This window comes from Poecile atricapillus, chromosome 10 (genome assembly GCF_030490865.1).
Source record: "Poecile atricapillus isolate bPoeAtr1 chromosome 10, bPoeAtr1.hap1, whole genome shotgun sequence".
Taxonomy (NCBI): domain Eukaryota; kingdom Metazoa; phylum Chordata; class Aves; order Passeriformes; family Paridae; genus Poecile; species Poecile atricapillus.
In genome coordinates this window covers 15,653,024-15,680,855 of record NC_081258.1, presented here as the reverse complement: position 1 = coordinate 15,680,855, position 27,832 = coordinate 15,653,024, and the positions used below count along the sequence as shown (strand labels likewise).

Genomic DNA, 27,832 nt, shown 5'->3' with positions numbered 1-27,832 from the left:
TGTAACAGGGGTGTGACCAGGCTGAGGTGAGGTCGTGAGGGTGGCAGAGGTGACAGTGTCTGCAGCGGCGTGCGGGGGTGGCGAGGGCGTCAGGGTGTGGCTGGCGTGTGACAGGCTGTGAAGGTGCAGGCAGGAGGAGGCTGGGCGGGTGACACGGCTGCAGAGGAGTGTCAGGGAGTGGCGGGGCGGTGACACGGGACAGGTGACAGGCGACGGGGAGGGTGGCGTGGCAGGACGAGGCGCCTGAGGGGCGGGCGCGATAGCGGGAGCAGCCGAAGGGCCGGACCTCCACGCCGCCGGGGGGCGCTGCGCGGCGCTGGGCGGGCGCGGCGGCGGCGGCGCCGTTTCCGGGTTGGCTGCGCGGCGCTCGGGGCGGCCCCGCCTGCAGCCGCCGGCACCGGGCCCGGGCCTCGGCAGCTCCGCGGGCCCCGCGCCCGCCGCCCCCGGGCCGGCCCCGCCCCGCCCCGGCCCCGCTCCGGCCTGGCCCTGCCGCCCGCCGCCGCCGCCCTCCTGCGCGCCGCGCCCCGCCTCGCCGGCCTCCCGCGCCGGCCCCGCGCCCTCCTCCTCCTGCTGCTGCAGCCGCCGCCCGGCGCCGCCATGCCCGGCCCGGCCGCCGGCAGCCGGGCGCGGGTGTACGCGGAGGTGAACAGCCTGAGGAGCCGCGAGTACTGGGACTACGAGTCGCACGTCCCGAGCTGGGGGTAAAGCGCCGTGCGGGGACCCGCCCTCCGTCCCGCGGGAGGGTCTCAGCCCGTGGGGAGGGTTTCCTGATCCCCGCTCCCGTGCTGGGGTGTCCCCGGGGGGCTGCGGAGGGGGAGAGGCTGGGAGAGGACCCCCCTCCCCGGCCCGCTGCCCTGTTAGTTATCCGCTCTTCCCCCACCATCGCCTCTCTCCTCTTGGTGTCCGCAGCAATCAGGACGACTACCAGCTGGTTCGAAAGCTCGGCCGAGGGAAGTACAGCGAGGTCTTTGAGGCCATCAACATCACCAACAACGAGAGGGTCGTCGTTAAGATCCTCAAGGTGAGTATCCCGTTGATGATGTAGAGGCTTGTGGCGGCTGGGAACAAGGGAGAGAGGAGCTGGGTTGTCGGGGCCAAAGAACTGTTGGATCTCTTTCTTCACCCCAAAACTCCTGCTTTCTCGTTAAGGACATTAGGATGGTGTGTTTGGAAATGGATTTGGTGTGTTGCATGCTGTAGTGATGTTTCGATGTCTTCACCCCTCCTCGTCCAACATAGCTCAGGGCTGAGAGTTTCTCTAGTGGGGAAGAGCTGTGAGTCCTGACATTTGAACAGCGTTGCGTGTTCTGCCTGTGTTTGGTAAATCATATCTGGCAATGCCTGTCTAAAACAGCCCAGGGACTGCCATTTCAACAAGAATGTGAAGCCTGGAGGGGAGAATCCTTCTGTTAACCTCTAGACAGCCGGCATGTGGCCTTTGCGGAGCCAGGCTGTGGGATGCTCGGTGGTTAAAAAAGTACAAATATTTTATATTCAGTCCTTTAGAGGATCTAGTGTGGAAAAGAACTTCATCACAGTCAGACTATAAACACTGTGGAAACTTGAGGGGGCTTAAGGAGACCTACCAAAGTTTGGCAGTGTTGGTGACCTGTGCGCTGGTGTGTTGACCCTGGTGGGGTTGGGCTGTGGGGACCTTTGTGCAGCACTGGGAGGTTGTAGTTTGGGATGGCTGTGCACGGGTTATACACTGCAGGGCATGTCTTACTGTGTTTGACTCAGAAGCAACAGCTCACAGTGAGCTGTGTAACTGTCCTAGCAGCACTCCGTGTTGGTGATCTCGGGGCTGGCAGGGAAGTTAAGACAGAGATGAAAGCTTAGAGTTGCAGTATGTTTGGTTCTGGCTTGGCTGACACTTGTGGCTGTCACTTGTTGGACTAGCAACACTTGTCACTTGTTCCCCAAGAGCACATGGGAGCCCGTGTCTGACCATGGGTGTCCTAAGAATTTGGACACACATTCATCCACAGTGTTTGAGCTTAATGTGTCCCTGCAGCTACTGAGAAGAGCAACTTTCCAGGACATGCATCTCTGCAGGGCTGTAGCCTTGAGGCATTCACTAGATTCACTCGGAGAGCATGTCTGGCTGTCTCTGCTGTCATTCCCACTCTCTCACTGTGCCTGCGTCCTTGGGATCTGCCTTAGATCTTGCCCAAGAACTTGTCATGGTTTGTCCAGCCAGCACTCTTGGGAAAGGTATGATCTTCCATCTGCCTCTGGGAGGAGGCACACAAACCCCAGCTTTGGCTGTGGGCAAGGAGGTGGCCAGGTGAGCTGTTTGGGAGAGCCTCTGTGGCTGAGCCTGACGTCAGGGCAGAGTGGTGAGGTTCACGTGTTCTTTCCAAGCCAGGTTCCTCTGGCATGCTGTTTGGCCCTCCCCCTTCTTTGGATGCTTTTTGTGGTTTAGGTTTTTGTCTTTTTTAAAGCAGATACAGGCAGGAGTTCTTGCTGTGAGACAGTAGTCACAAGTGGCAGGTGCAGGCCTGGATTTTACAGCAAGATGCCTTGTGGCTGGCCTGGGGAAATTGTGCACTTGTGCATGCTGCTCTGGAGCCCTTGATGGCCTCTTAGGGGCTGCTGTGGTTTATTAGATCCTAGGTCTTGTCCCACACAGAAAGGCACCAGGAGGCTGCAGGGAAAGTCATCAGAAACCCTGCTCCTTGCCTCTTCCCAGCCCAAAGAACCTCCCCTGGAGCGATGCTGCTCTCCCTGTGGCAGCTGAACTCTGTCATGTCTAGGGAGCCTGTCAGCCTTGGACTGTGAGTCAGCTGGCAAGAGTCATCTGAGGGCAGCTGGGTGCTCCTTCTCCTTGGGGCCTGAATGTGTTGCCTTAATGCCCTGCAAGCAGGAGACTGGATTGTCCCAGATTTGAAGCGGATGGTGTTGCCACTGGTTCCCCTGGCTCTCCCCACTTGCATTAACATGCAGACAGCATTCCTCTGAGTGAACAAGGAAAAGCAGAAGGTCCAGATAAATAAAGATGAACTTTCTCCTCAGTGGAAAGTGGGTCAGTGAAAAGGGAGTTTCAGAGCACCACGTTGTGTACATTATGAAAACCTGTGAAGTGTGGCAATAACATCACTCTGATCTGTGGAAAGCGCTTCTGGTTTCCTGTTGCTAGACTCAAAACTTAATTGCAAATATATAATTGCATGTATATACAGCGGAGCCTTAGCAAAGGGACTGGGTGTCCCTGTTCCTTCTAACTGGGGAAAAATTTGGATTCTGTGAGATGAGAAATGCAACCAAAAGTCTTCAAGTTTTTGTGTGATGCAGGGATGGGTCAAAGGGAAGTACCGTGGTTGGGCAATGGAAGCTGTTTAGCACAGTTGCTCCTTTCTCTTTAACATTTTTTGAGAGTACAATTTATGTTAGGTGTTAGAGTAAGTTTCAGCAAGAGTCACTGTTTTAATATCTCCGTTTCATGGGAAGTCATTGGTGTGTCTTCCTAGCCTTTGCTCTTTGAAGGAACTTGTCCGTACTGAGCTCAAGCTAGCACATAGCAAGTACTTCCCCTGCTTTGGTGTTGTACTACCTGTACATCTTGTACCATCCTCCACAGAAGTCAGGAAATTTTATCACCCTTTGATGCAGAACTGAGCCACAGGGATTTCCTGTGTGACTTTGGGCAAGTCCCTTAGTCGCAACAAATCTGAGACTAGAGCATAGGTCCTGGTTTAGTGCTTCATGAGGGAGATAATTGCTCTTCCTCTTCGGGCATCCACTCACTAGTTTGTTTGTAAGTGCCCCATGAAGACTTTAGCTTTGGACAAGGCCAGGGAGCTGAAGGCTCTGGTTGGTACCACAGTGCCCTCAGCCTTTTGCGCTTGCGTAAAGCAGGGTGTTTCCCTGGCCAGTACCCAGCATTTCCTTTCAATTCTGCTACCCCAAGTGCAGGACCAGGCATAATCCTGCAGGAAAATGGGACATTGCTAGTTGTGGTCATAACGTGGATCAGCAAAGGAAGAGAATTAAGATCATGACTATGGCATTACCATTTCCTGGATCAAGTGCCTTACAAGTATGATACTCTTAATGTCACTTTTCCTGAAAAATTCTGCAGCTCTTTTTTAAAGGGCAAGTGATGCAAGCAGGTTGCTTCTCACTCCACTGCAGCAGGACATCAGGATGCACTGTGTAGGATGGTGTGTGCAAAGCGGTGGGGCAGGAGCCTGGTTTGCCACACAGACACCCCCTGCCCAGCATCCTCCAGAAGCTTTTATCTTGAGCAGTGAGGCAGAGGACAACTCCCCTCCTTTTCAACGTATTCAGGGAGCAAAGAGTGAGAAGGGTCTGAAGTGTGGGGACTCTGCAGTGTGTACTGACCTCCCTACCCCTCAGGTTAGTAGGGTATGGAGTCAGCCAGCAGCTGTGCTCCTACAGTCCCTCACTGGCCTTGGAGGTTCCTGTGGGCTTTTTGATCTGGCTGGCTTGGGTACAGCTGTGGCCCTGCTTCCTGCCTGCCTTGGGGCAGCCCACACCAGGAAGGGGGAGTGTGTGAAAATGTTCTGTACGTGCTTTCATGTCTGGCTTAAATCTGATGGTAAGGTTTGACTCTCAGGATGAGGCCTGACGTTCCTCAGCATGTACAAAGGAAGTTTAAGACATCCTTGTTGCCCATGAGTCATGTGTTGTCTACATCCAGTGCAGGTATATAAAACACAGCTCTGCTCTTCCATAGCTTATCACATAGAGGTTTTTGATGGACTGCTGAGGTCAGTATGTGCTGTCTCTTTGATGAACTCCTCATTTTGTTTTTCTGCTAATGCAGCTCCAAAATGTCTCCCAGCATGCCTGTAAAGTGAATCCTCTGTTCTGGGGTGTCCTGGGGTGAACAGTGTTCCTGGAGGATGTGAACGGTGTTGCAGGCTGCCACTCTAAAAGCCAAAGGCTAACTTTCCACATTGCTTGTAACTGCTACAGGTGATACCTTGTAGTGAGAATGCTGCTGTTATAATGAGTTACCTGCAGTTAGTGCTGGTGGTGAGTCTTGGCTGTACCTCTGTGTCCTTCACCTCCCAGTCTCCTGTACTGCCCCCATCCCAGTGTGCACTGGGGGTGGAGATTACAGCATCCATATTGGCAGGTCTCTACAGGAATCAGGAGTCATTCTGCTTTCCTGATGCACCTGTGTGTCCATGTGTACTCTTAATTGCCTGCAAAGAATTAAACCCATCAAAAAGAGGCTGTTTCGTCTCCTTGTGTAGTTACTCTGCTTAGGTACAACATGGGTGGAGGTAGGGGAAGAATGCAGATGCAAGAAGAGGGACCAGTGAGATGGAGACCCTGCAGCAGTGATGAAATAGCCTTTTTCTTCTTTGGTGGCTTTTGTCCCTCTGTGCTGAGTCCATGCACTGGAAATTTCAACCATGTACATGGTTTCACAAGTGCATTCTTGTTTGTTTGGCTTTGTTTTTCCCCTGTTCCCCCATTTGGGCTGCACGAACCCTCCAGAGCTGCTGCTCATACCAGGCACTCCTGGAAGGTCCTGCCAGTGTTATCACTCTAGTAGCTAGAGAACCAGGTTGGGATGGTGGCTCTGGTAAGTTTTCTTCTGACTCTCCAAGCTTTAGAGCCCACATAAATCAGCTTGTTCTAGAGAGGGCCTGCAATGACTCCCATGCTGGTGTGCAGAAGGGATTGCACAGGGAAATAGGATTGGATGCTGTTGGTCCCTCAGGCTGGAGCTTTTGACTGCATCAGTGACCTTCCACCAAAGCCGTTCAATGCCTGCTCCTGCTAACTCTGTGTGTCTCATGCTCCTCCTGCGTTTGCATGCACTGAATCAGCTCCCCCTGGCCCACTTCCTCCTCTGGCAGTCTTGAAATGAACCCTTTTGCAAGAGAGATGGGTACACAGCTCTTCTCTTTTAAACACCAGTTGCCCACAAGGAGCTTGGCAAAGTCGGCTGCTGGAGTCCAGCCTTGTGTGAGCTGAGACCAACTGGGACAGTACTGGGTGTCTTGCAGAGGCTGGAGATGCAGCTGGTGACTCTGTGGTGGTGGTGTAACACCAAGGAACTGATAAGCTGCAAAGCTGCGGCTTGTGCATGGAGGAGGGTGAGATACAGCATTGTGTCTGATCCCAGAGGCCTGAAGGAATGATTCCCATCCATGGAATGGTGGTGGTGGGGATCAGGGTTTAGTCCTCATGTGTCTCCCTTTCAGCTGACTGCAGAATTCTTGATGTATCATGGGCAGTTCTGAAGCCCCAGGAAGGTTGTTTTGGGGTGTGCCATGTTGGAGCAAAAGGGATTCTGAAGGAAAGAATGAAACTGCCTTTAGAACACATGCTGGGATATTCTACCAAACTTAAGTATATTTTATTTGACTAAAAAAGCAATAGTACTTTTATAGTTTCAACGTATATTTCCCCGCCCCCCTCTTTTCTAAAATTCAAGAGCGACTCACAGAAGTTTGAATTCCCACAATGGAAGTGGTAAAATGCAAACAACTAACAGAATGTTAACATAAGTGGGCTCCTTGATTTTGTAGCTCTTTGGAATACGATTATTTGGTTTCCCAGCTGATGTCTGGCAAAATAAGCAGAGCTGCTCTGAAGCCAATTTTCCTATTGAGTAATTGGCATCGGGCTTTATAGGCCGATTATTGTGATCCTTTTGATAATACTTGCTAGAGACAAATGAGCTTCTAGTGCTAGCTTTTAAATGTTTAAAGCCTGTGATAGGGATACTGCTCGAGCCTTTCACTGGTCCTGGATGTTGTGTGTTCAGATCTCCCTGCTTGATCACTGGAAGCATCGTTGTATTTCCAGGCTATTCAGGCTTGGTGAGCAAAGAATTGATTTTTTTTTTTTTTTAATAGGGTGGTGGAATACATTACTTTAGTTTCTCATGGATTTGTATCTTTTGACTGCTGAACCTTCTTTCCTGTTGTGCTAACCCCAGTTTTGTTTCAGAGCACCTGCTGGGCAAAACCCAGCACCTTCTGGGATTCCTTCAGAGATGCACGTATGCTCCTCAGCTGGCAGCGTGTGCGCACTGCCAGGCTGCCTGCTCTGGGCTAACGTAAAACGATTTTTATGCTTTGGACTTAATTGGTATTTCACATGCCTTCCTGGTCACTGTTCCTCTTTCACAGTGTGAAGATGTGTAGAGAACTTTGGATAACAAATCTAATCTCTCTCTTTGCTTGAATTCAAGCAATGGGTCCCCAGGTTGTTGGGGAAGGCTGGAACTGGAGCATCTGACAGAAGAGTGCATTCCCTTTGCTTTAGAAACCAAACAAAAAAAAATGTTTAACCAGGAAGCCATGTATTCGTTCAAGACAGGAAGAGATGGTTGCAGTCTTTTATTTAGAGGTTTATTTTAGCAAACAATGTTAATTCTCCCAGCTGGTGTTTGCTGCAGCTGGACTCTTTCCCTGCTTACAAGTTTACATGATCCTGTGGAAAATGACCAAGGATCTGTTCTCTTGGTCACAAAGAGGTATTTTCTTCTGGATCTACCTGATTGCAAAGCTTATCAGGTGACATTTTTCACCTCTGCAGAGGGACAGCTTTGCATGATGCTTCCAAGTCTTTGGGCAAAGAGAGTTGGGATAGCTCTGGCCGCTGTCACTGCCTCTTCTGCCCGACTTGCAAGTACATTGGAGCATCCTTATCCATTTGGCTGGTAGGCTGGGAAACCTGCAGCCACCAAAGGATAGATGGATGGGGATAGTCAAGTGAGAGTTGCTGGGTCCAGCAGAGACCATCCTCCTGTGTCTGGAGGTCATCCTGTCCCTCTGCTCTGGGCACTCAGTGTAGTGAGTGTGTGCTTTGTCTCCACAGTATACAACCACCTCACTTCCAGTTTGTCTGAGGAAGGAAGCAATTTTCTGGGAAACTGGAAAACTGCCTTGTGCTAGACAGTAATGTTGTTCTAAGGGTACTGATGCAGTGGAAGTAATTAAACCCCTCCCAGTGTAGACACAGTTAAACTGAGACATGTCTTTTAGCCTTGTTTCCTATGGAAACGAGTCTTATGCAATCCTGCTGTCTGTCAGCCTTTCTCCCCCTCCTCCCTCCAGTAGTTTTTGCACTGGTTGGCCAATTTCAACCAAATGCGACAGAAGTCTCCACGCTGTCAAGTTTGTACAGATTTCATGGAAGTAGGTGTTTGCACAGATCAGAGTGACTGTGTTGGAGCCCCTTTCAGAGGGAAAGGCTTTGACCCATACTGGTCACTGGAGAATCCCAGTATGGAGGAAAGCTTTGAAATGCCTCTGGCGTGGGAACAGATGGAGTTGGAGGCTGTACCTGTGTAAACCATTGCCTTGCAAACACAGGCAGATCAAACTCAGGAGCAGTTAATTTTATCAAGGTGCCTGCTCCTTTCCTCTGCTGGAAATCCCCCTCCCAGTGCAGGAGGACTGGCCTGTGTAGGAAGCACAACCTGAAATGCTGCTGTTCATAGCCTGGTTTAATAAAACAGTTTTAAACGAGTATTGTTAAAAATACCCTGGCTGCAAGGGCTGGTGTTTTAGAAGCTATCCCTGCTGGGAGAGGCAGATGGTTGGAGGCCATAATAGCTTCAGTTCACATTTAATCCATGTGTGTTTGGAGTCAACATCCTTGGAGAGACAGATCGGATGACTCTGAGAGACAGTTGTAGCAACCCAGACTTAATCCCGGTGCGTGGCTGATATGCTGCTGCTGGCCTGTGGTTTCAGCAGTACTGGTCTGTGGGACATGAAGGATGTCAGCAGAGTTTCTTTGGCTTGAGCAAACCAAACTTACCCCCAGTGCAGTGCTGGCCACGTGCTGGAGTGGTTTGCACCAAGGTGCAACCTTGACTTGCCAGATGCAAGAGCCTGGGCTCAGTTGGTTACTGGGCAAAAACGGAGCCCCAATGCTGTGCCCTTGGCACACGGTGTTTGCGGCTGGAGCAGGGGTGTGGGACCTGTGTGTAGGAGGTGGCGTGAGGCTGGATAGGTGAAAGCTGTGCAGCATGGGGCGTAGGCCAGCAGTCACCACTGAAATGGGGAAACTGTTCCCCCACATTGCTCTCTCTGAGCAATGCTTTTCCTCTAAAATTACTTCAGCCTGTGGCATTTCTTTTGCCTCATCCTTGTTTACCCAGTGGTGAGAAACCCCACTCCGAGCACTGGCTGTGTGCGGGGAGAGCGTCTGAGGATGTGCTGCTTACAGCCCTGCACTGAGCAGGGCTTCCCAACCCCAGCCCTGCCTGGAGGCTTGTGGGGCCCTCATCCCATCTCACTGGGATGTGGGGATGGTGTGACCAGGCTGGCCAGAGCTCTGCAGTCCTGCAGCTTAGCAAGAACAAGTGCAAACAGTGAGTGGCTTTTAACTCCCCCTCCTGCTGAGACGGTGTTTGCCCAAGTGTCTTTCCTTGGTGATGTCAAGATGCTTCTGGGGGTGATTATCTGCAGGTATTTCATTAGAAAGGACCAACTTTTGTCTCTCCTTTTTTCTAAAAGTCACTGATTTTGTGAGCTCTAATGTTTTAGTGTGTGGTGGGTAAGGATAGATTTCTGATGAAGATAACGTAGGGCATCATCTTCCCATCCTGCAAAGGTGAAAGAAAGATGTGGAAGTAGTTGGAAGACAACATCTGCCCCAGTGGGAGCAGTGGTTGCTATGAAAGGAGAAAAGAAAATCTTGGAGGGCTAGAGGGATATCCTCCCCTACCTAGCTGATGCAAAAGGCCCCTGAAATAACTACAGTGCAAAGGAAAAGGTGTTTCAAAGTGGGCTTTGCGTCCTCTTGGCTGTATTCAGGGACTGTTTCAGCTCCTAATCAGGTGCAAGTGTTGCAGCAGAGAGGTTGTAAGGCATGTTTGTCATAGCCAGGCAATTCAGGTAGCACCTTCAGGATGTCAGATTCCTCTTTGAAGTTCCTTGGAAAACAGCTTGTGTGTGCATCTGCCTCACTGGACAAGCAGAGTAACCAAATTACATCCTCTAATTCCATCTTGACCTTCTGGTAAGATCTGTGCATGTGGGTGACACAAGGGCGGTGTTTGTCTCCATGTTGACATAAATTAAATTAGTTCCTAATGAAGCATCCTCCTCTCAGGTTCCAAAACGTAGCCCTCACTCTTGCTGGTTTCCATACCCCTGCTCTGGCTGATTCTCCCTTTCTGTCCAAGCTCCCAGGAGCTTCAGCATTCTCTGGGTACTGCCCTGGGGCTGTTGGTCGCCCACTCCCCAGCAAGCCCAGCCCCGCATCGCTTCAGCTCTGACAGCTGCAGTGGCCTTGCTGCCATTTTCCACAGTGGCTTTATGAGGTGCTGACGTTCCCTGTGCTGGCATTGGTGTTATTTTTGGCACTTTGCTTCAGGCTGAGATTCTCATCTTTTGGCTTTAAAGTCTAGCTCATGCCTTTTAACTTGCAAGAGGAGAAGAGCAGGATTCGAATCTGAAGGTTTCAGCCACCTGAAGAGCCTGGAAAGACAGCATATTTTATCACTTACATAAACGCCATATTTTCCCACTATATAAAGCCTTCTGTTCCTTCTCCTGTCATACATTTCTGGGGTCTGAAAACAGGGGCTGCTTTGGATTTGTCTGTAAGGGGAGTATGAGTTGTTCCATCAGTACTCTGTGGCCATCATAGAAGTGAGAGGCTGTGGCAGAGGTGAGGTGGTGAGCGCGAGCTGTTGAGCTCCTGCGGCTCCTTGTCCTTCACACAGACATCTGCTAATGTGTGTTACTTTGGGAAGGTGCCTCATACCTTTGCCATTCCTCATCACACCCCTCCACACACACCAGACTCAGTGCCAGATGACGAATGTTTTAGAAAGCTCAAAGTCTAGAGAGGAATTTTCATCAGCAGCCTCAGAGATGGGGCTTTACCAGCAAAGGGCTTTGCCAGTCCCTGCAAGATGTCTCTGCAGTTCTTTTTGGTGGTACTGGTGGGGCAGGAGGGGATGTTCCAGGTATGGAATGAAGGACTGCTAGACTTGGTGACTTGCAGCTGGTGCTGCCCACACTGGTCAATAAGCAAGGCTCATTAAAAAAGTCTCACCTCTTATCTGCTCTAAACTGCGTTTTCTTTCCAGCAGGCACAGAGCTAGGGTTGTCCTGGGAGGGGATGAGTTACAGAAACATCATTTGCATTGAAGTGAACCACTGGATCAGCAAAGTGTAAAAGCCAGCCCAGGCTCTGAGCCTCTGCCTTGGGAGCAGCTGTTCTTTGTCACTCTGCACAGGGTGATGTCCAGAGAAAAGCTTACTTTGCAAAGAGGGCTCCTGAGACTGAGCAGATTAGAGAAGGAGTCAAAACTGTTTAAAGTGTCTTTAGGCTTTAAAAATAATCATGGTTATGGATTCAGGGACATGCAGTGCAATTGGCTCTGTGCAGTTGAGGTGGTTGCAAGTGAGGCACAGCTGTGTCTGAGCTTACAAGTAATCTTGGTGTTGGAGACTCGAAGGTTATCGTTTCATGGGATTAAAGTACTCATTGGGAAACAAAAGCAACGAAGTTGAAAAGTGAAAGACTGGTTAGTGCTGCTGAACAAAAGCAGAGGTAGGCCCACCATGCTTGTCCTGTGGCTCTGAGTGCACAACATGAATTGGTATGCTGAAGTTACCACAGAGCAGTCCAAGGCACTTTTAACTATAGTTACTGGAGTCAGTTATGTTTGTCTGGAGTGGTTTGATTGTCCCCCTGATGTGTGGAAGGGTTTCATGGATGAGAGGGAAGTCCTAGTTCATGCAAGGTGTCTCTCTTCTCTTTGATGCTAAAAATGTTCCCATGTGAGGGTGGGAGCAGAGAGAGGAGAGGAGGTGATGTGTTCCAGTCAAAATCAGTGGCAGAAATCAGTGTTAATTTCTGAAAGGACTCTCACTTCTAATTTCTTTTGTCTATTTAAGCCAGTGAAGAAAAAGAAGATAAAACGCGAGGTTAAGATTCTGGAGAATCTCCGTGGTGGCACCAACATCATTAATTTGATTGACACTGTCAAGGATCCAGTGGTAGGTGTCTGTGTTGGGGGGGTGTGCTGGGATTGCCTTCCCACCAGCTGAAGGCATGGGCTGGTTGGTTTGGATGGGCTCCTCTTCCTTTCCATGTTCCCCAGACTCTTCAGCACCCCTTGTGTGTCCTCTGAGAGTTGCCACAGCTGATGGGGGAAAATTTTGAAGTCCTGCAAATTTTCTGTAAGAAAGTAGAGCCTGTAGCCTTCCAGCTTCTGTCTGACATCTAACTACCTAAGTACCAGCCAGGATAACTAGATATTAAGCACTTTAATCCTCCTGGTTGCTGTCCTATGCAGTGACCAGCAGTCATGTCATGGTCTGCACTGCCACAATTACCCCATTCCTGGGGAGTTTTCTCTGGCTGGCAGCTGGCTGAGGGCTGTGACTCCCAGCCTGCTGGCAGCCCTGGAGAGGAAATGCTGCTGCAGTGTTGGCAGTCCTGACTGACCTTTCTGCTGTGAGGAAGGATGAGAGACCTTAGCTCCTGGTGACATGTTTTAGCTCACCCAGTGCTCTCTCTGTTCCATGGCGTGGCGGGGAGCAGCACTGGCCAAAATGCCAAGTTGGTGCTCAGTGTATGGGGTATAAGCAGGGCTGTGCTTTCCATGTCCTGCTTCCACCTTGCTTTTCCTAGTGAGGGCTGGGCAGAAAGCAAAGGCTTTCTCAGGTCTCTTGGAGCCAAAGAAAGGTCAAGTGCATATTTAAACCATGACTTTCTCTCTCTTGCAGTCAAAGACCCCTGCTCTGGTGTTTGAGTACATCAATAACACAGATTTTAAGGTGAGTTTGCCTGAGTGTGGAGGAGGGAGGCTTCCCATTTCTGTAAAGTGCTGTGATTTTTAGATAATCCTCAAGAGCTCTGGGGAGAATTTAGAGTTCTCACAATTGTCAGCTTCACTTTTCTTCCTCCATGTAAATCAGAAACCTGTTAATGGACTCTAGATGAAAAGGCATAAAAGGTTTGCATGCTGATTCTCCCAGCTCTGAGGAGTAAGGTCAACAGGTTAGATATTCTTACTCCCCTCTCAATTTAGTAATCACTGCTGTGCTATATATTCAGCCCAAGTTAATCCCTGAGCTGTAGTGTTCTGTTTACAGCAGTGCAGTTGATGGAACTGGTGACACCGATTTATTCTGGAATCCTTCAGACCTGGGGACTGTGGGGTGGCAGAGGCTGGAGAGCTCATCTCCCACTGCCAGTGGGCCTGGTATTGTGGGATTGAACATTCTTGAATACATCCTGAGAGCTTTTTTTTCTTGTCTGAGGCTGCAGCATATTCCCTGGCTCTTCTGTCTGGGGGCTCCAAGGGATATTACTGTTCCCAAAATGAGGGTCCTTCTGTCTGAGTGCAGCTACAACTGCTTTTGCTTCCAAAATTCTTCTAGACAAAAGGGAGCTATAATTAGCAGCTGCACCTATTTTATTGGTATCTTTGCTTCCCCCATGTGAGCCTTTACCCTAAGTCACTAAGTCAGTGGTAGAGAATTAATTGAGCAGTTGCCATTAGAAAGCCAGCAGTCATCCCTCCTGCACCATTCAGGGATCTCTTTCATTCCATGTTATGGGATGGTGGTTTTTTCTTCCTCTGTGTCCTGGATCATTAGGTAGGTAGGTACAGGTTTTGTAGGAAGAAGATGTACCAAACACCCAGAGAAGAATCTTGGGGTGGTGTTGGTTTTCAAGGAGGCAGCTGGCTCACAGACCAGCTCCTGCAGCCCTGCATGCTGAGGGGCAGCACATGTAGTTTCTGTCCCTCTGGGGTGGGTCTGGCGAGCTGGATGCTGCCAGCTGGGATGTGTGTGTGTAGCCAGAGCTGCAGCCATTCTGCTGTGGAGGTCTGAATGCTGTTTAATCTCATGTAGAGATACACTGCAGGAGCCATAATAACAGCAGCTTGGAGCAGCATCTGCCCTGACAGCTCTGGGTGGGGAGAGGAGTGTTGCCTCCATCAAGTAAACAGCCATAAGTGTTCTGTGGTGACCTTTCAGGGCTAATTAAAGCAGGTTTGGTTTGCCTGGGCTTTGTTGACATCATCTGAGCTGAGCCAGTGCCTCCTGTGTTGGGAATGTGCCCCTGTGCTTCTCCTGTGACCCACAGCAGCCTTGGAAGGCTAGTCCTAGAAGTTTTTAACTTTCTACTTAGAGACTTTTTAATTATTTAATTGATTTTTATTTTTAATAAAATGTCTTGAGATAAGCTACATTGCTCAGGCAGTGGTACGCCTTGCTGAGGATTGCTTTGTGTGTCTCCAAGTAAATATGTGATTACACCACTCTGTTGTGTCCTTAGAGGTAAAAATTATCCTCAAGGATATCCCCTAGAAACTGAAATGTGTTCATGAAGTGGAGTGTTCAGCAGTACCTTGAGGCTGATGGCCAGTAGGGACTCTTAACTGAAAAATGCTGGGCTCAGAGTCCGCAGTCTTCTGGCCACATGGAGAGCCAGGCTAGGCACTGCTGCAGCCAGTGAGGAGCACTGGACTGGCCACTGCACAAGTGACAGTTTTCTGACTCTTGCAGCTCTGGCTGTTGCATTAGAAACAACTACATGAGCTTGCAGCAGACTTTTCTAGGCTCCTGGGAGAAAGCCTGGCTCCTTGGGGAAGTCCAAATTCACAGCTGTACAAGTCCAAGACAGAAAGTATTGATGCTTTTGATGCTGATTGGTACAAGGCAGGAATAACTTGTCTTGGGAATGCAAGTGTGTCCCCAGGGCATGCAGTGTGGCTTCTTGTGTTCAGAGCTTATTTGTAACCTGAATTTCCCTAGCTGTGTATGGGGTGTGTGGGTTGTTTGATGCTCCACTCCCATGAGCTGTCTGCCTGTTTGAGTAGGTTCTTGGGGCTGCAACTAATTGCAGATTATAGAGCTGCTTCTACTGAGGGTGCCTGTGGGTGTCTTCTTCTGTATAGAAACTCCCAAGATGTCTCTTCCCTTGCTCTGAAGTGCCAAGCAGAGAGTACGGAGTACGTGAGACCACTTGTGTTGGAGGTCTCAGCTTGCTCTGTACCTTTACACTTGAAACAGCTGGAGAGCACCTAGTCATTGTTCCCTCTGCTCCACAGTCCTTATTTCCCTGGGCAGCCAAGTTCTGCTGAAGTTCTGCTGTCACTCCCAGCCTGCTGGCAGCCCTGGAGAGGAAATGCTGCTGCAGTGTTGGCAGTCCTGGCTGACCTTCCTCCTGTGAGGAAGGCTGGGAGACCTTAGCTCCTGGTGACATATTTTACTGGCAGCAGGTGGTTGCTGACCACTCCACAGGATTTTATTTTTCTCTGTTCTGTTGGCAGTAGTTGCTCAGAAGCTTGGATGGCTGCTCAGTCACCTCCTTTCTGGAAGTTCGTTCCTCCAGCATTACTATTTTTTGCTTTGATGCTAATACTTTGACCCCTTTGCCTGTTCAAACGGCAGAACACTGTTCATGTCAGTGTACCCATGGAAATGGCTGCTGGGTTTCCTCAGCTCTCTGTGCCTGAGCAGAAGCTGCAGTTGTGTGGGATCTAAGCTGTGGCTGTGGACAATCCCAGATCAGAAGCACAAGCTTTTATTTCACTATTCTTAAATGATGGTATAAACAGGAGACTTAGGTGATACCTCCCCAGAGCTGATTACATTTTCTTAAATTACCTGTCTGGGTCCCTCCTGGAAGTGACAGCACTGTACTTGCCGGGAGGATGAGCTGGAGCCAGACTGGATATGTATTCTGCTGTGTGAAGACAGCAGCTTATGTACAGGGTTAGTGTTTCTCTTCAGACCTGCTGCATTACTTGTCATCTGAGAGCATTCAAGCTCCCCACAGTAATTTGCCTTAAATGAAAGTTGCACTGCAGAGCCACATGCAACTGAGGAACCATCAGCAAAATTAAATGTCTTTTGCTAATTGGTTTCAAATTAGAAATGAGATGCTGCACTTCAGCCACTGTCAGCTGTCACATATTTTGTAAGTGTGCCTGGTACTGTTCCTTTCATTGTCCCAAAGAGGCAAATCCCTTAGGAAGGAAGGGGACAGAGGGGTCTCAAGGAGCAGTTCTGGATTGGGTTTGCTCTAGCAGGTTTGGAGCTGAAGATGAGATGGGCAAGAAAAGTGAGCAATGGAAGGTTGCTTCAGGATGTTCAGCCTGCTGGAGTTGTGGGTCCAGTGGGCTTTTGAGTCAAGTCTTCCATTTCACCTGCACTTTGGTGAAATGTGTACATAGGTTTTATCCTTGTACATCCAGGGTTTGTTTAAAAAACAAAGGTTTTTATTTGTTTGTCTAAGCAATGCAGAAATATAAAAGATTCTCCTCCCTTGTGTGGCTGCCAAGAGTGGGATGCTTTGGGAACTGTTTTCCTGGGTTTTTTTTTTTTTGCTGCTGCTGCTGCCCTGCACCCCAAAGAAGTGTCTCTCCTCACAGCCACCCTGTTGCTCTGCAGATGCTGCTTCCTGCACGTAGCCAGCTGTGTTGCTCACTCAAGGGAGAGGAATGAGCATTTAACTCCTGTCAGCCCCATGGTGGGGGAAGCGTGTCTCTGCCTCCTGGGGCACTCACAGGATTCATTTATGATTGGTTATGTGATGTGTGCCAAAATATCACCAAAAGGTGGAGAGGGGTAGTGGCTGCCTGTGGGAGGGTTTGGCCTTACCTAGTGCTCTGTATGGAGAAAGGAGACCAGCCCAGGTCTCTGAGGCCTCATGGCATCCTGAGTGCTGAGCAGATGTTTGAGCTGGGTCTGAGTGATCCCCACAGTGATATTTCTGATAATCCTACTCCACAGTGACAACAGTAAGAACAGAGCATGGGGCATGTCTGCAAAGGAGGTGTCTGTCCTGCCTTGCTAGGCTGGCCAAAGGGATTTGGAGCCCACTGTCAAAGCCTGCTTGAGGCAGCTGCTGTGCAGTACCCACTTGCAGTGGAAACCTTGGCTCTGTCCTTCAAAGCTGTGTTCACTGGCTCCCTGCAGGGCTGAGCAGGCTCCTGCAGGGACTACTCCCTGTGGTGAGCAGAGCTGAGCACTGCTGGCCACACTGGTGGCCTTAGCACTTACACAGGTCAGAGGGGCTGGTTTTCACAGGCAGCTCTTCTAGGGAAATCTGTTGAATGCTGTTTGCCCAACAGTGTTTGGGCTTATCATGGCCCAGTGCTGAAGGCCATGAGCCAGAGAAGCAACAGCATTGCAGGTCTGAGAAGAACACTGGTGACCTCCCTTCAATCTCCTTCCCACTTAAAGGCAGCAAGAAGCAGAGAGCCAGGGAATAGGGAAAATGGGATCTAGTCTTGTAATGCCACTGCCTATCCTGCCCTCCTCCTTCCCCAGGTGCATTGATGTTGCCAGGTGAAGTTGAACAGGGCAGTGAATGCCAGAAGGACATGTTTTACACATTTCTGACAGTGTTTGTAACCTAGCAAGCCATTTAAACAGACTTCTGGAAGGACTCAGCTGTCCTCTGCTGGCCCTGTGTCCTGCATCGGTTGTGCACAAGTCAGGAATCTATCCCTGCTATGGCTCTGTAGCTTGTGGCTATGTCTTTTTTGCTCCTGCTCACTTGTCTGCTTCACTGGGTTGTTCCAAAGTGTTAGGATCATCCCAGCTCACGAGAATACAATGCAGTTGTGTCCTGGAGGCTGTTAAAGCTCTGTATGTGTAAATGACACTTGTTTGTTGTCAAATTATTTCTGATTTTGAGGCTGGGTGAGGGCTGTTTGGAGATGGCCTTCAGTAAAGCAGGAACCTGAGGATCTCAGCATGGGCCTGGAGGGGATCCAGTGCCAGAGTTGCTTTTTTGGAATGTGAATTTCAATCCCTTGCTCCGGGATTTTTCCTGAAGCTGCCAAGTGGTGCCTGTGATGGACAGCGGGCTCCAGTGCTGATGCAATTGGTGATTTGTTTGAGCTATGAGATGATCCTTGTTTGTAAGAAAGGGCAGAGAGGTCTGGTCCCACTGCTGCCCTGTAAGTGTCCTGCCTTGCCCTGCCCTGGCATCTTGCCTTGCTTTCCATGGAAGAGAGAACAGCTCAACAAGGTTGGGCTGACTCTGCAGCCTGTGACAGATAAAGAGCAGAAGGCAAATTTGGAGCCAGCTGTGACCTGGTGTGGGATCAGCAGGATGATGAGTTTTCCTGTGATGGTGCTGGTGGCATAGGGCAGGTTAAAGTGCCCCCTGGAGCTCTGTAACTTCCACATGAGCAGCCACAGAAGGACACAGGAGAGGAGAGTGGTAGCAGTGAGCACTTCCCCACAACTCAAGTTGTAACTCTCCTTGGTCTCACAAGCATTCCTGTACTCTTCAGGCATTAACCTTTACCCTGGGATAGAGGAGAGCCTCTGTGGCTCTAAGGCTGGCTCTCCTTGGTGCTTCCCAACGCCATGCTCCTTTAGATCGATGTTTTCCTCTCCCTGTCACACCCTGAACACTTGGACACCTTCCCATGTGTTCCAGCATGCCTGCTCTGAATGCTGTTGTCACTGCTGACATACAAAGTCATCACTGATTTGACAACAGAAAGTCACAGTTGTCTGTGGCCTCCTTCAGAGCTTTTGCTCTGTCCTCCTTGGACAGACAGCCTGCCCATCTCCTGCTGGAAAGTTGTGACAAGTCTGAATGATGCCAGTACCATTTTACAGGAGCTCTTGCATCCTTCCTAGATTTCCTGGCAGGTCTGAGAGCAGGAGAGGAATGCTGCCTTAGGAATGGTAGCATTCATAGGGAATCTGGAATGGGGTCAGTGGTTGGAGGCAGGTGGGGTGCAGGAAATTAAACTAGTCTAAATCTGGAGTATTTATTTTTTCTCACTTTTTTTTTCCTCTCTCCCCAAATCTGTTTCAGCAACTGTACCAGATCCTGACAGACTTTGATATTCGGTTTTATATGTATGAGCTGCTTAAGGTGAGTGGCATTGCACGTGACAGTCTGGATGGGGACACCAGGAATGAGAGTGGCAGTAGTGGGGCTCATGGGACACCATTGCTGAGAGGTTTCTTCTCTTACGTTCAGTACAGAACACAAGTCTCATAACCTGGGAAGGTTTGGGTTTGGGACGAGATCAGGTTACCTGGCTTGCTGTGAGGTATTGCAGCCAAACTGGGGGCCTTTGGTCACCTCCAAAGGGTCTATGATTCTCTGAGGTCTGAAGTGTTTTGATTGTAGACCAGGTAGAGCTGTGCTTGGTCTCCCTGTGTCTCTTGCACTATCGGGCTGCTGTGATCAACTCCCAGAAAAACATCAGAGCCAGGACAAGGCCCTTGAGGCAGGGCTGGGAACCTACGGTGCTAGGGAGAGTGGAAGAGAGGGATTGGCAGCTCCAGGCTTTCCTCTGCTGCAGTATTCAAATGCAGCCCCAGAAGGTAAATTCTGCCCACTAGTTATGCCACATGTTACAGGTAACATCAATATTTTCCTTTGACACCTCCCAGCCAAAGCTTTCCTTGCCCCTCTGATGAAAGGTGAGGAGTGCCCTAAATACCTCTCCTTAACTAGCTTAGCTTGCACTTCCCCATGGAAATTCCCTCAAGGAGCCATGGCAGGTCTGTGGGATGTGCTGCACTGGCTCTTGGAGGTCTCCAGCTGCAGGACAGGGGAGGCAACAGGGCACAAGAGCTGCCAGGTTTGACTGATCCCAGGGCTGTTCTGTGCTGACCTGCAGCAGCTTGGCTGTGTCAGGTCCTAGCAGGGCCTTGACACTTCTGGGCTGGCACTTTGTAGCTCCCATGCTTCTGGAGATGAGTGGGACAGGCTAGGAAAGCCCTTTGTGCTTCAGGACACAATGACTGAAGGAGACTTCCTGAAACAGATCCAGTAGGCTCAAGGGAGGCTTTCTTCTCTGCACCTCCACGCTTCCCACCTGTCTGCAAGGGAAGGACCTTCCTACTGGATGTTGGGAGTGGGCCTGAGGCAGCCTGGGATTAGGATGGGAGGGGTGATGAAGTTTAGATGATCCTTGAGCCTTGGCAACACAAGACACTGGAAGAGCCTCATCCCTGGAAGCAGTTTGTGTAACCTGTTACAGATCTCCTGGACTGGAGATGCAGGACCAGTGTTTGCTGTGAGTCCTGTGGGCTGTGAGGCCATGTGTCACTGCAGAGCTGCTCTCTGAGGCCTTGCTGTGATGGAAGCTATTGCCTCCTTGCTTCCCCTTGTGGCACTGGCCCAAGGACAGCATTGCTTCCCTGGCACTGATGTCTTGGATATTGAATGACTACAGGCTGTACCTTCTTTCCGTGCTGCTGGAGATCTCATAGCATCTGATAGATGTTGATGGATGGATCTCCCTCCCCTTGGAGATGAGAAAACAACATTCTCACCTCTTTGCTCAAGGGAACAGCTGCGTTGGGGGGGCAAGTGGTGCAAGGTCATGGAGCTGGGGAGCTTGTATGTGCTCCTGCCTACAAGCTTGAAGCAGGTTTGCTCTCCTTTGTGTGCTATCACTTGCCTTTTTTAAGTGCAATTTGGCTTAAATCAGCAGGGCCAGAGGTGACTTTCTAGCTTGAGTGTGTTTTGGGGCACAAGTGGAAAGCCTCACTGGAAGTCCATAAAACCGCATGCATGTAGGAATCATTCCCTTTCTAGGGAAGAGAGCCTGACCTAGGAAGCACAGGGCTACCCAGGTTGGAGCACTGGGCTTGTCTCCAGGTGGGACACCTCTCTGCATTGTGTTCTTCAACAACTGTGCAGGAAGCACACTTCCAGGAACTGTGACTGCAGTAGGGCACAAGGTCCATACAGTCTTGTTGTCAGCTTGTCACTTTATCATGTGCAGTATAAGAGCTGAAACTGCCCATTCCATGTACCAGGGTTATGGCACTTCTTGTGAACTCTTGCTTCTGGCTGAGAACTGTTACATTGGTAATGCTGTGCCTGTGGCTACAGCCATGTCTAATGTGTGTGTGTGTGTCTGCCAGGCCCTGGATTACTGTCACAGCATGGGAATCATGCACAGGGATGTCAAACCCCACAACGTCATGATAGACCACCAACAGAAAAAGGTACTGTGACACCAGGGCTTTTCCAGGGAAACTTGAAACTCTGCTGCCATCTGTACCCATAGCACATACCCCTCTAACCTTTCTTCACTGGCTCCCATCCACCCATGCCAGCACCAGGAGATGGTCAAAATCCCACAGGGGAGCACCTCAGTGGTGTCCATGGCTTCCTCACTGCTGGGGTGTGCTGGTTAAACCACAGGAAATGGACAGCACAGGGGCCTACCCCACCCTGTCATGGTACTTGTATCCCATTGAGTGCTGTGTGTGCCTGCTCCAGGCACCTGGAATTTGTGTCAAGGAACTAGCTGCTGGTCCGCAGGTCCCTCTCTGTCAATCAGCAGTGGCTGTACAGGCAAGACAAGGTGTATAAGGAAGGGAATGTCTTACTGGAGTCCTTCCCTAGTAAGCTGGCTGTGCATCCCTGCAGCTGTGGAGATGGTCTGCCTTGCAGGATGTGCTGAGCCCCTCCTACCCCATTTTCTGCGCTCAGTCCCCAGGTAAAATCAACACTGCCTTCAGCCCTGCCCTTCTAAACAGTGGAATAAGACTTTTGCCTGTTCCCTAGTACTCAAGGATCTGGTGGTGCTGGTAAGGAGCCAGCTGCCCAGTAGTAACAGTGTGCTTGGACTCAGAAGGCAGTGGAGATCTCTAAGCTGGGCTTTGCCCCACTAGCTGATTTTAGGGAAAAGGGAAAAACCAATCAGATGCCGGGAGCATCTGCTGTCCACAGAGGGCCTCCCTCCACCCTGGGCTCCACACTTGCATCAAGGGATTGAGGTTTGGCCAGTGTGGCTTCACCTGCCTGGTTGGTGATGTGTGTCTCTGTTGCCTGTTCAGCTGCGGCTCATAGACTGGGGTCTGGCCGAATTCTACCATCCAGCTCAGGAATACAATGTCCGTGTGGCCTCTAGGTACTTCAAAGGACCAGAGCTCCTTGTGGACTACCAAGTAAGAGTCTGTCTCCTCCTTGCTATCCAGTGATAACACTTGTGGCTGCACTTTAGCCACCTTTGGGTTGTCTGGTTTTGCCTGTCAGGGCATTGCCTGGGTTGGAGAGAGGCTGGCTGTGAAGTGCAAAGCCTGAGGCTGCCTGTGCTGGTGGGGAACCAGGCTGTGGTGAGTGTTCCTTTTCTGACAGCTTCTCCTTTTCTCCCTCAGATGTATGACTACAGCTTAGACATGTGGAGTTTAGGCTGTATGCTGGCAAGTATGATCTTCCGAAAGGAGCCCTTCTTCCACGGCCAGGACAATTATGACCAAGTAAAGACATTGCTACCTGGCTTACTTTGTGAAAAGTTTGTCCCCAGTTCATTTCTGTGTGTATAGTGGGGAGGCTCTGGGGATGGGACTGCCAGGCTGGGAGGATGCTGCTACAGGTTTTGTTAAGCCATCTGTGATTTTGCGGCCATGTGTAGAAAACTTGTTTTCTGCATATGTTGCACAAGCAAGTTTCAAGGGAGAAACTCCTTCTGTCTGGGATGTTTCCAGAAGGAGGACTCTTAGATTTGGGCAGCTCTGCCTCTGCAAAAGAGTGATGGGCTGCCCTTCTGCTCTCTGAACATGCCTTTTGTTCCAGCTGGTTCGCATCGCAAAGGTCCTGGGCACAGATGAGCTGTATGGGTATCTCAAGAAGTACCACATAGAACTGGACCCGCACTTCAATGACATCCTGGGCCAGTAAGTGGAGAAGTGAAATGCTGCCATTTCTTCCATGTAAGCACTGAGAGAGAGATAAACTGCTGTCTGTACCCTTGAGGCACTCTCAGCAAAGGCCTGCTCGATCTTCTGGATAACAGTGCTGCTTGCAGGCTTCACATCTAGCTCATGTCATCTCAGGAAGTCACTGAAATACAGGCCCTTTCCTTTTGTCTCTCTTACGATTCATGAGCCATCCCCTATTTCTTCTCTCTCCTGCTTGTTCACATCCTTAAAGTGGAGGTGTAGACACTGCAGTTAAGTGTGGGCTGAGTGGCTCAGAGTCTTCCAGTTGAGATTTCTGAAAAGGACAAGTGGAATGGATGGAATAGTGAGGACAGCTTCTGTGAGGCTGCTGGCAAGCCAGAGCAGTTCTGGTCCCAAGGATGTCACCCTGCCTGCCATATGCTGTTGTCTATTCCCTGTAGACAGAAGGGAATGTGCAATGTTGTGCCTTTCCTGGCACAGGAGATCCATACAACTGTGTAAATAAAGAAGAGGATTTTCCACCTTTGGCAGGTGTTTGCTGGGCAGTAGCTTGTGCAAGGAAGAGCTGTGGGCTGTTTACCACAGCCACCTATACTCAGAAGTGGCTGGTGGCAGGCGATTCCCATGGGACATTGGGGTGGTGCTGTGCAGTGACAGCTGCTCCCTTTGCAGGCATTCCCGGAAGCGCTGGGAGAACTTCATCCACAGTGAGAACAGACACCTGGTCAGTCCTGAAGTCCTTGACCTCCTGGACAAGCTGCTGCGATATGACCATCAACAGAGGCTGACTGCCAAGGAGGCAATGGATCACCCTTATTTCTGTGAGTCTGTGGAGTAGCTGGGGCCAACAGGGATGGAGTTGTGGGGGCAAATTTTGGCTCCCCACTCTGCCAAAGCCTCACCAGCTCTGTGGGTTTTGAGGGCAGTTTCTTTGGAAGGATTTGCCTGGGTGGAGCTTCCGCTTTATTAAATGCTATTTCCTTTTCCTGCCTGGTCTTTCTCCTGCAGATCCAGTGGTGAAGGAGCAGTCCCAGCCCAGCTCAGAAAATGCTGTGCTCTCCAGTGGCATGACAACAGCACGATGAGGACTGGAAAACGACGGGTAATTCAAGATGTTTACAAATAAAAGCAAAACCTTCGGTCACACAGTGAAGGGAAAAGAACCAAGGACCCCCCCCCCTTCTTCCCCTCCCCTTTATACTCGGCAGAAATCTAACCTTGTGGGGGGGGTCTTAAACCTCAGTTCCTCTCTGGTGGTTGTGGTTAATGTAACTCTAACCCTGTGGTACCAAAGCCCTGGGCAAATGGTCTTGCAAGAGCTAAATATGTAGTGATATCCCCAGGGCTCCACACAACTGATTCTGGTTCACATCTCTATGGATCCTTCTCTTCCTTCTCAGTCCAGCCTTCCCCACCACGCTGGTGGGGACAAATTGGTCGTTCCACCATCAGCCCTTAGCATGCCTCTTTCTAAACTTGCCTTTCTGACTTGTAGACCCTGAATGAACCAAATTCAGGCTGGGGGTCAGCAGGTGCAACTCTGTTTTGAGGTCCAAGTCTTTACTGCTCACTCTGGGCTTGAATTTGGCCCTTGAATTCCAGTTTCAATTGTGAATGCCGGGGTGGTTGGGGGGAGGGAGGGGGAGTTCAACAAAAAACAACCCACAAACCCAGCAGCATCTCGGGATTAGTTTGGAGCATTAAAATGAAGGCACTGATCCGAGTTGCTGGGGAGAGGAGATCCCCCCCCTCCAGTGTGTTTGACAAAGGCTCGCTCTGAGAAGAAACTCAATAGACCTGCTTTGGAAACTTGTGAATGTGAGGGCTGCTCTTGTGGCAGGAGAGGGGAGGGACTATCCAGACTTTCCCACCGAGCTCAGGAAAGTCAGTGTTGCAAGATTTCTTGTGATAGGTGTGCAACCACGTACCTCATGACGTGGCTCCCATGAGAATTCGTGCCAGACGCAGACTTGTGCCAGAGCACAGCTCTGGAGCGGTTCAATCCAGCAGCGCAGGATGGAGGAGTGGAGAGGAGGCCGGGGAGGAGAGCACAGGGAGGGGGGAGGATCAACAAACAGCGGCGTCAGGGTGGGGGCTGTGCAGCTACTGATCCAGGCCTTGGGATCCCACGCAGTGTTTTAACAAAGTCAGCCATTTGTTGAATTCTGGGGTGCCGATCCTGTTGGGGGGTGGGGGGTTCGTCTTATGGGTTCTTTCATCAGATCCCTCGATGGCTTTATAGCCCCACAATTCACAGTTGCCTCCTCTACTTGTTCTGTGTGTAACTTCATCAAGTGGTTCTGGTGACACTCAAACCTAGACGCTGGAGATAGTGTTTTCCCACCAGCACCTAAACACAGAATTTCCTTCTGCGGCATTGTTGAAATAGTTAATTTTTTATAAGGTTGCAATGTTTCTATTTGAAACATCTGTTTACATTCCATATTCCAATAAAGTTCTATTGGCATCAACAGCAGGTCAATCCATTTGTATAAATCACTGAAACCAATAAATATCTATACGTCTGAATGTCTGCCGTCTCAAATCTATGGGATAGCCAGAGGGCCTGAGAGCTGGAGGCCTTGTCTCCTTCAGGAGGGCAGGCCAGCTCTTCCATCCCCTCTTGCCTGTGTTTTTTTTGGGATCTCTCACTCAGTCTTTGGTTGCAGTCTTCCTGCTGTCAGCCCTGAGAGTTTCTCTGCAGCAGATGGTCTCTGCTGCCACGAGGCCGCAGAGGAGGTGCGAGGGTTTGGGCACAGCGTGGGGCTCAGCTCTCCACTGGCCTCAAACAGGCACTCACTGCCTGAGGGACAGACCTGACTCTGCCCTTACCTGGTGGCTCAGCCCAGGTCACCAGTGCACGGCTGGAAATTGGGGTTCTCCACCTGTGTACCCCCATGTTCATCTGCTTTCAGCCTGTGTGGATGGCTTTGTCTAAAGATGTGCTGAGTAGGGAGTAGCTGTTTCCTTGCACCTGAGGCCATGGGGATCGTCCTGGGTGTCTGGGCTGAGGAGCAGCCTGTGGTTGCTGCCATCCTGCAGGGCCTTGCTAACATCTGGTCTCCTGCAGAGGCTGCTGAAGGCATTGGAGTGTTCCCAGCCCTCTCCTTCCATCTGCCCACCCTTCTGGCTGCCTGGCCTGAGGGGCAGGGAAGTCTCTTGTGCTCTTACACTGTGCCAGTACCAGCAGGGTTGTTTTGGGGTTTTAATACCGAGTTTTGAACTGATTTTAAATATCTATTGAATTGCTCCATTGAGAAGTGGATGTTTCTCATGGCCTGTCCAAGTTGCTATGGGAGAAGCTTGTTTGTTCTCCAGCTCTTGTGTGTTGGCATTCCTAGCTCCTGGAGGGGCAAGGCAAAGAGGTGGGAAGAAGAAGAATGGGTTGAGTGGGGGAACTTTGATAGGTGAACACTGTTGACCACTGTGTAAGAGTGTGCTACACATAAATGCTTGACAGTGTCTGAACCTGATGGTGAAATTTCAAGGTAGTGCTTTGGGAAGTATCTGTTCTGTAAACCTGAGTCAGGAATTCTTTCCTGGTACCCTCAAGCAGAGGAAGAGAGTTGCTCTTCCAGAGACTGAAATGGCTTTCCCTGGTTGCAGTAAGCAGAGAGGCTGGAACAACCTGCCCCTTATCTCCCCACATCCCTACCCCAGCTCTAGGGTAGGATAAGCAGTGACAGATTCATCCTGGAGGGAAACAGCAGCTGAGCAAGAGTAGTCTGGGAGTGAGGAGGGTGTGGAGTCTCCTGATCCCAGGGCAGTGGGGACGTTTGACTGCAGCTTGTGCCAGTTTACCTCTGCAGCCAGTGGCTCTTCCAGCACTAAGAGCAGGAAATCCCTCTCTCCTCTGGACCTTAGCAAAGCTTTCTACTGGCTGTAGGGATAGCCAGGAGCTGGGGAAGAGTGCTTTGTCCCTAGGAAGTTAGGAGGACTGGGGAACATGCATCTTCATCTGCTTTCTTTTGGAGAAAGTTAGGTGATTCCTAGTGCATGTTCCTGGCCTTTCAGCTGGCCTGGCTCCAGCTCTGTAGCAGAGGTAGAGCATGGGTTTGGCTGAGCCTTCTAAGAGGAAAGGCTCAAAGCTGAGCCTCAGCAGCCTCTGAGGGATGCAGTAGGAAATGGATGCAGAAGGCAGCTTTACCAGCTTGTCCGTTGCAAATGTGCTGGGCATGATGGGAGCTTTTAGTGGAATTATGGGAGATGTTTGTGGTAGTGTGGGGAAACTCAAAACAGTAGGTCATGGAAAAAAAGTCCAAACTTGTGTCTGGCTGTCTGTGACAGTTCTGCTTTGCTGGACTGCATCTGTCTCTTGCCTTGCTCAGCCCTGCCTTCCTTTCTTGCCCCTTTGAAAGCAGGCTGAGGTTCTCCTGCTGTCCCCAGATCCAGAGGGCCATGGAGGGTGCACCCGGGCCTGGCTGGGGGTGGGGTGGCAGATGTGGGGCAGCGTGCCCAGCCATCGCCTCATCACGGCACTGGAGGAGCTCCGTGTTGAGCTGGCAGTGCCCCGTGACGCTCACTTCCCTCCTCCCATCTCTCCTCAGGTCCGATGCTGTTGCTCCCAATTTTCCATAAGCAGAATGAGAACCAAATCAAACGTCCCATCGGCGCGGTAGAGCGACGGCGGGCGGACTGCGCGGCGCGGGCAGGGCTCAGAGCGGGGCACACGCCTGGCTGGACGGCACTCGCCTCGCTATGACCGCAGCCCTTCCCTCCGAGTGTTAAAGGTTCTTCTGCCTCTGTTTCCTTGTTGAGCTCCTCCTGACCCAGAAAGCGTGGAAATGTGAAGGGTGTGCAAAGCAGTTGTTGGTTAGTCGTTCCTTCCTCTGTTCTGGCTGTTCCCCCCCAACCTCTGATGGACCATGGTTAGCCAGCTTGTGCCTGTCTCTTCCAGGACATGGGGGTTTCAGGGGATGTAGTATCGTGATGGACAGTTCTATACTATAATTGAAAGAATTCTATATTGTTGAATAAAAGTTTTAAAAGAAGCATGCAAGGAGGAGTATTCAGTGGGGAGGGAGCTGGAGAGTACTGGCAGAGTGAACTGTTCCCTGTGCCTGGCTAGGACAGGCTGGGTGAGGAGAGCAAGAGAAAATTGTACAAAATCAGTGTGGGCAGAGGCAAAGGAGGCACTTGCCACCTTTGGGGGTGTTTCTCCTTTCCCTGCTTAGACCCCCCCACTCTTCTGAAGGTGCTGGCCTGGGTGGTGACCTGCTCTGTCTCTGAAC

At 50.5% G+C, this 27,832-nt stretch overlaps 1 protein-coding gene across 1 annotated transcript; it reads left to right on the top strand.

Annotated features, from left to right (window-relative positions):
* Positions 1–346: 346 nt before the first annotated feature.
* Positions 347–27,592, top strand: CSNK2A2 (casein kinase 2 alpha 2). Its single transcript, XM_058845808.1, has 12 exons — positions 347–701; positions 910–1,021; positions 11,856–11,957; positions 12,690–12,740; positions 18,763–18,822; positions 20,835–20,918; positions 21,756–21,866; positions 22,077–22,178; positions 22,495–22,595; positions 23,274–23,422; positions 23,610–23,703; positions 27,149–27,592. Exons 1-11 carry the CDS (start codon positions 598–600, stop codon positions 23,684–23,686), a joined length of 1,053 nt encoding a protein of 350 aa, XP_058701791.1. The 5' UTR covers positions 347–597; the 3' UTR covers positions 23,687–23,703; positions 27,149–27,592.
* The last annotated feature ends 240 nt before the right edge of the window (positions 27,593–27,832 follow it).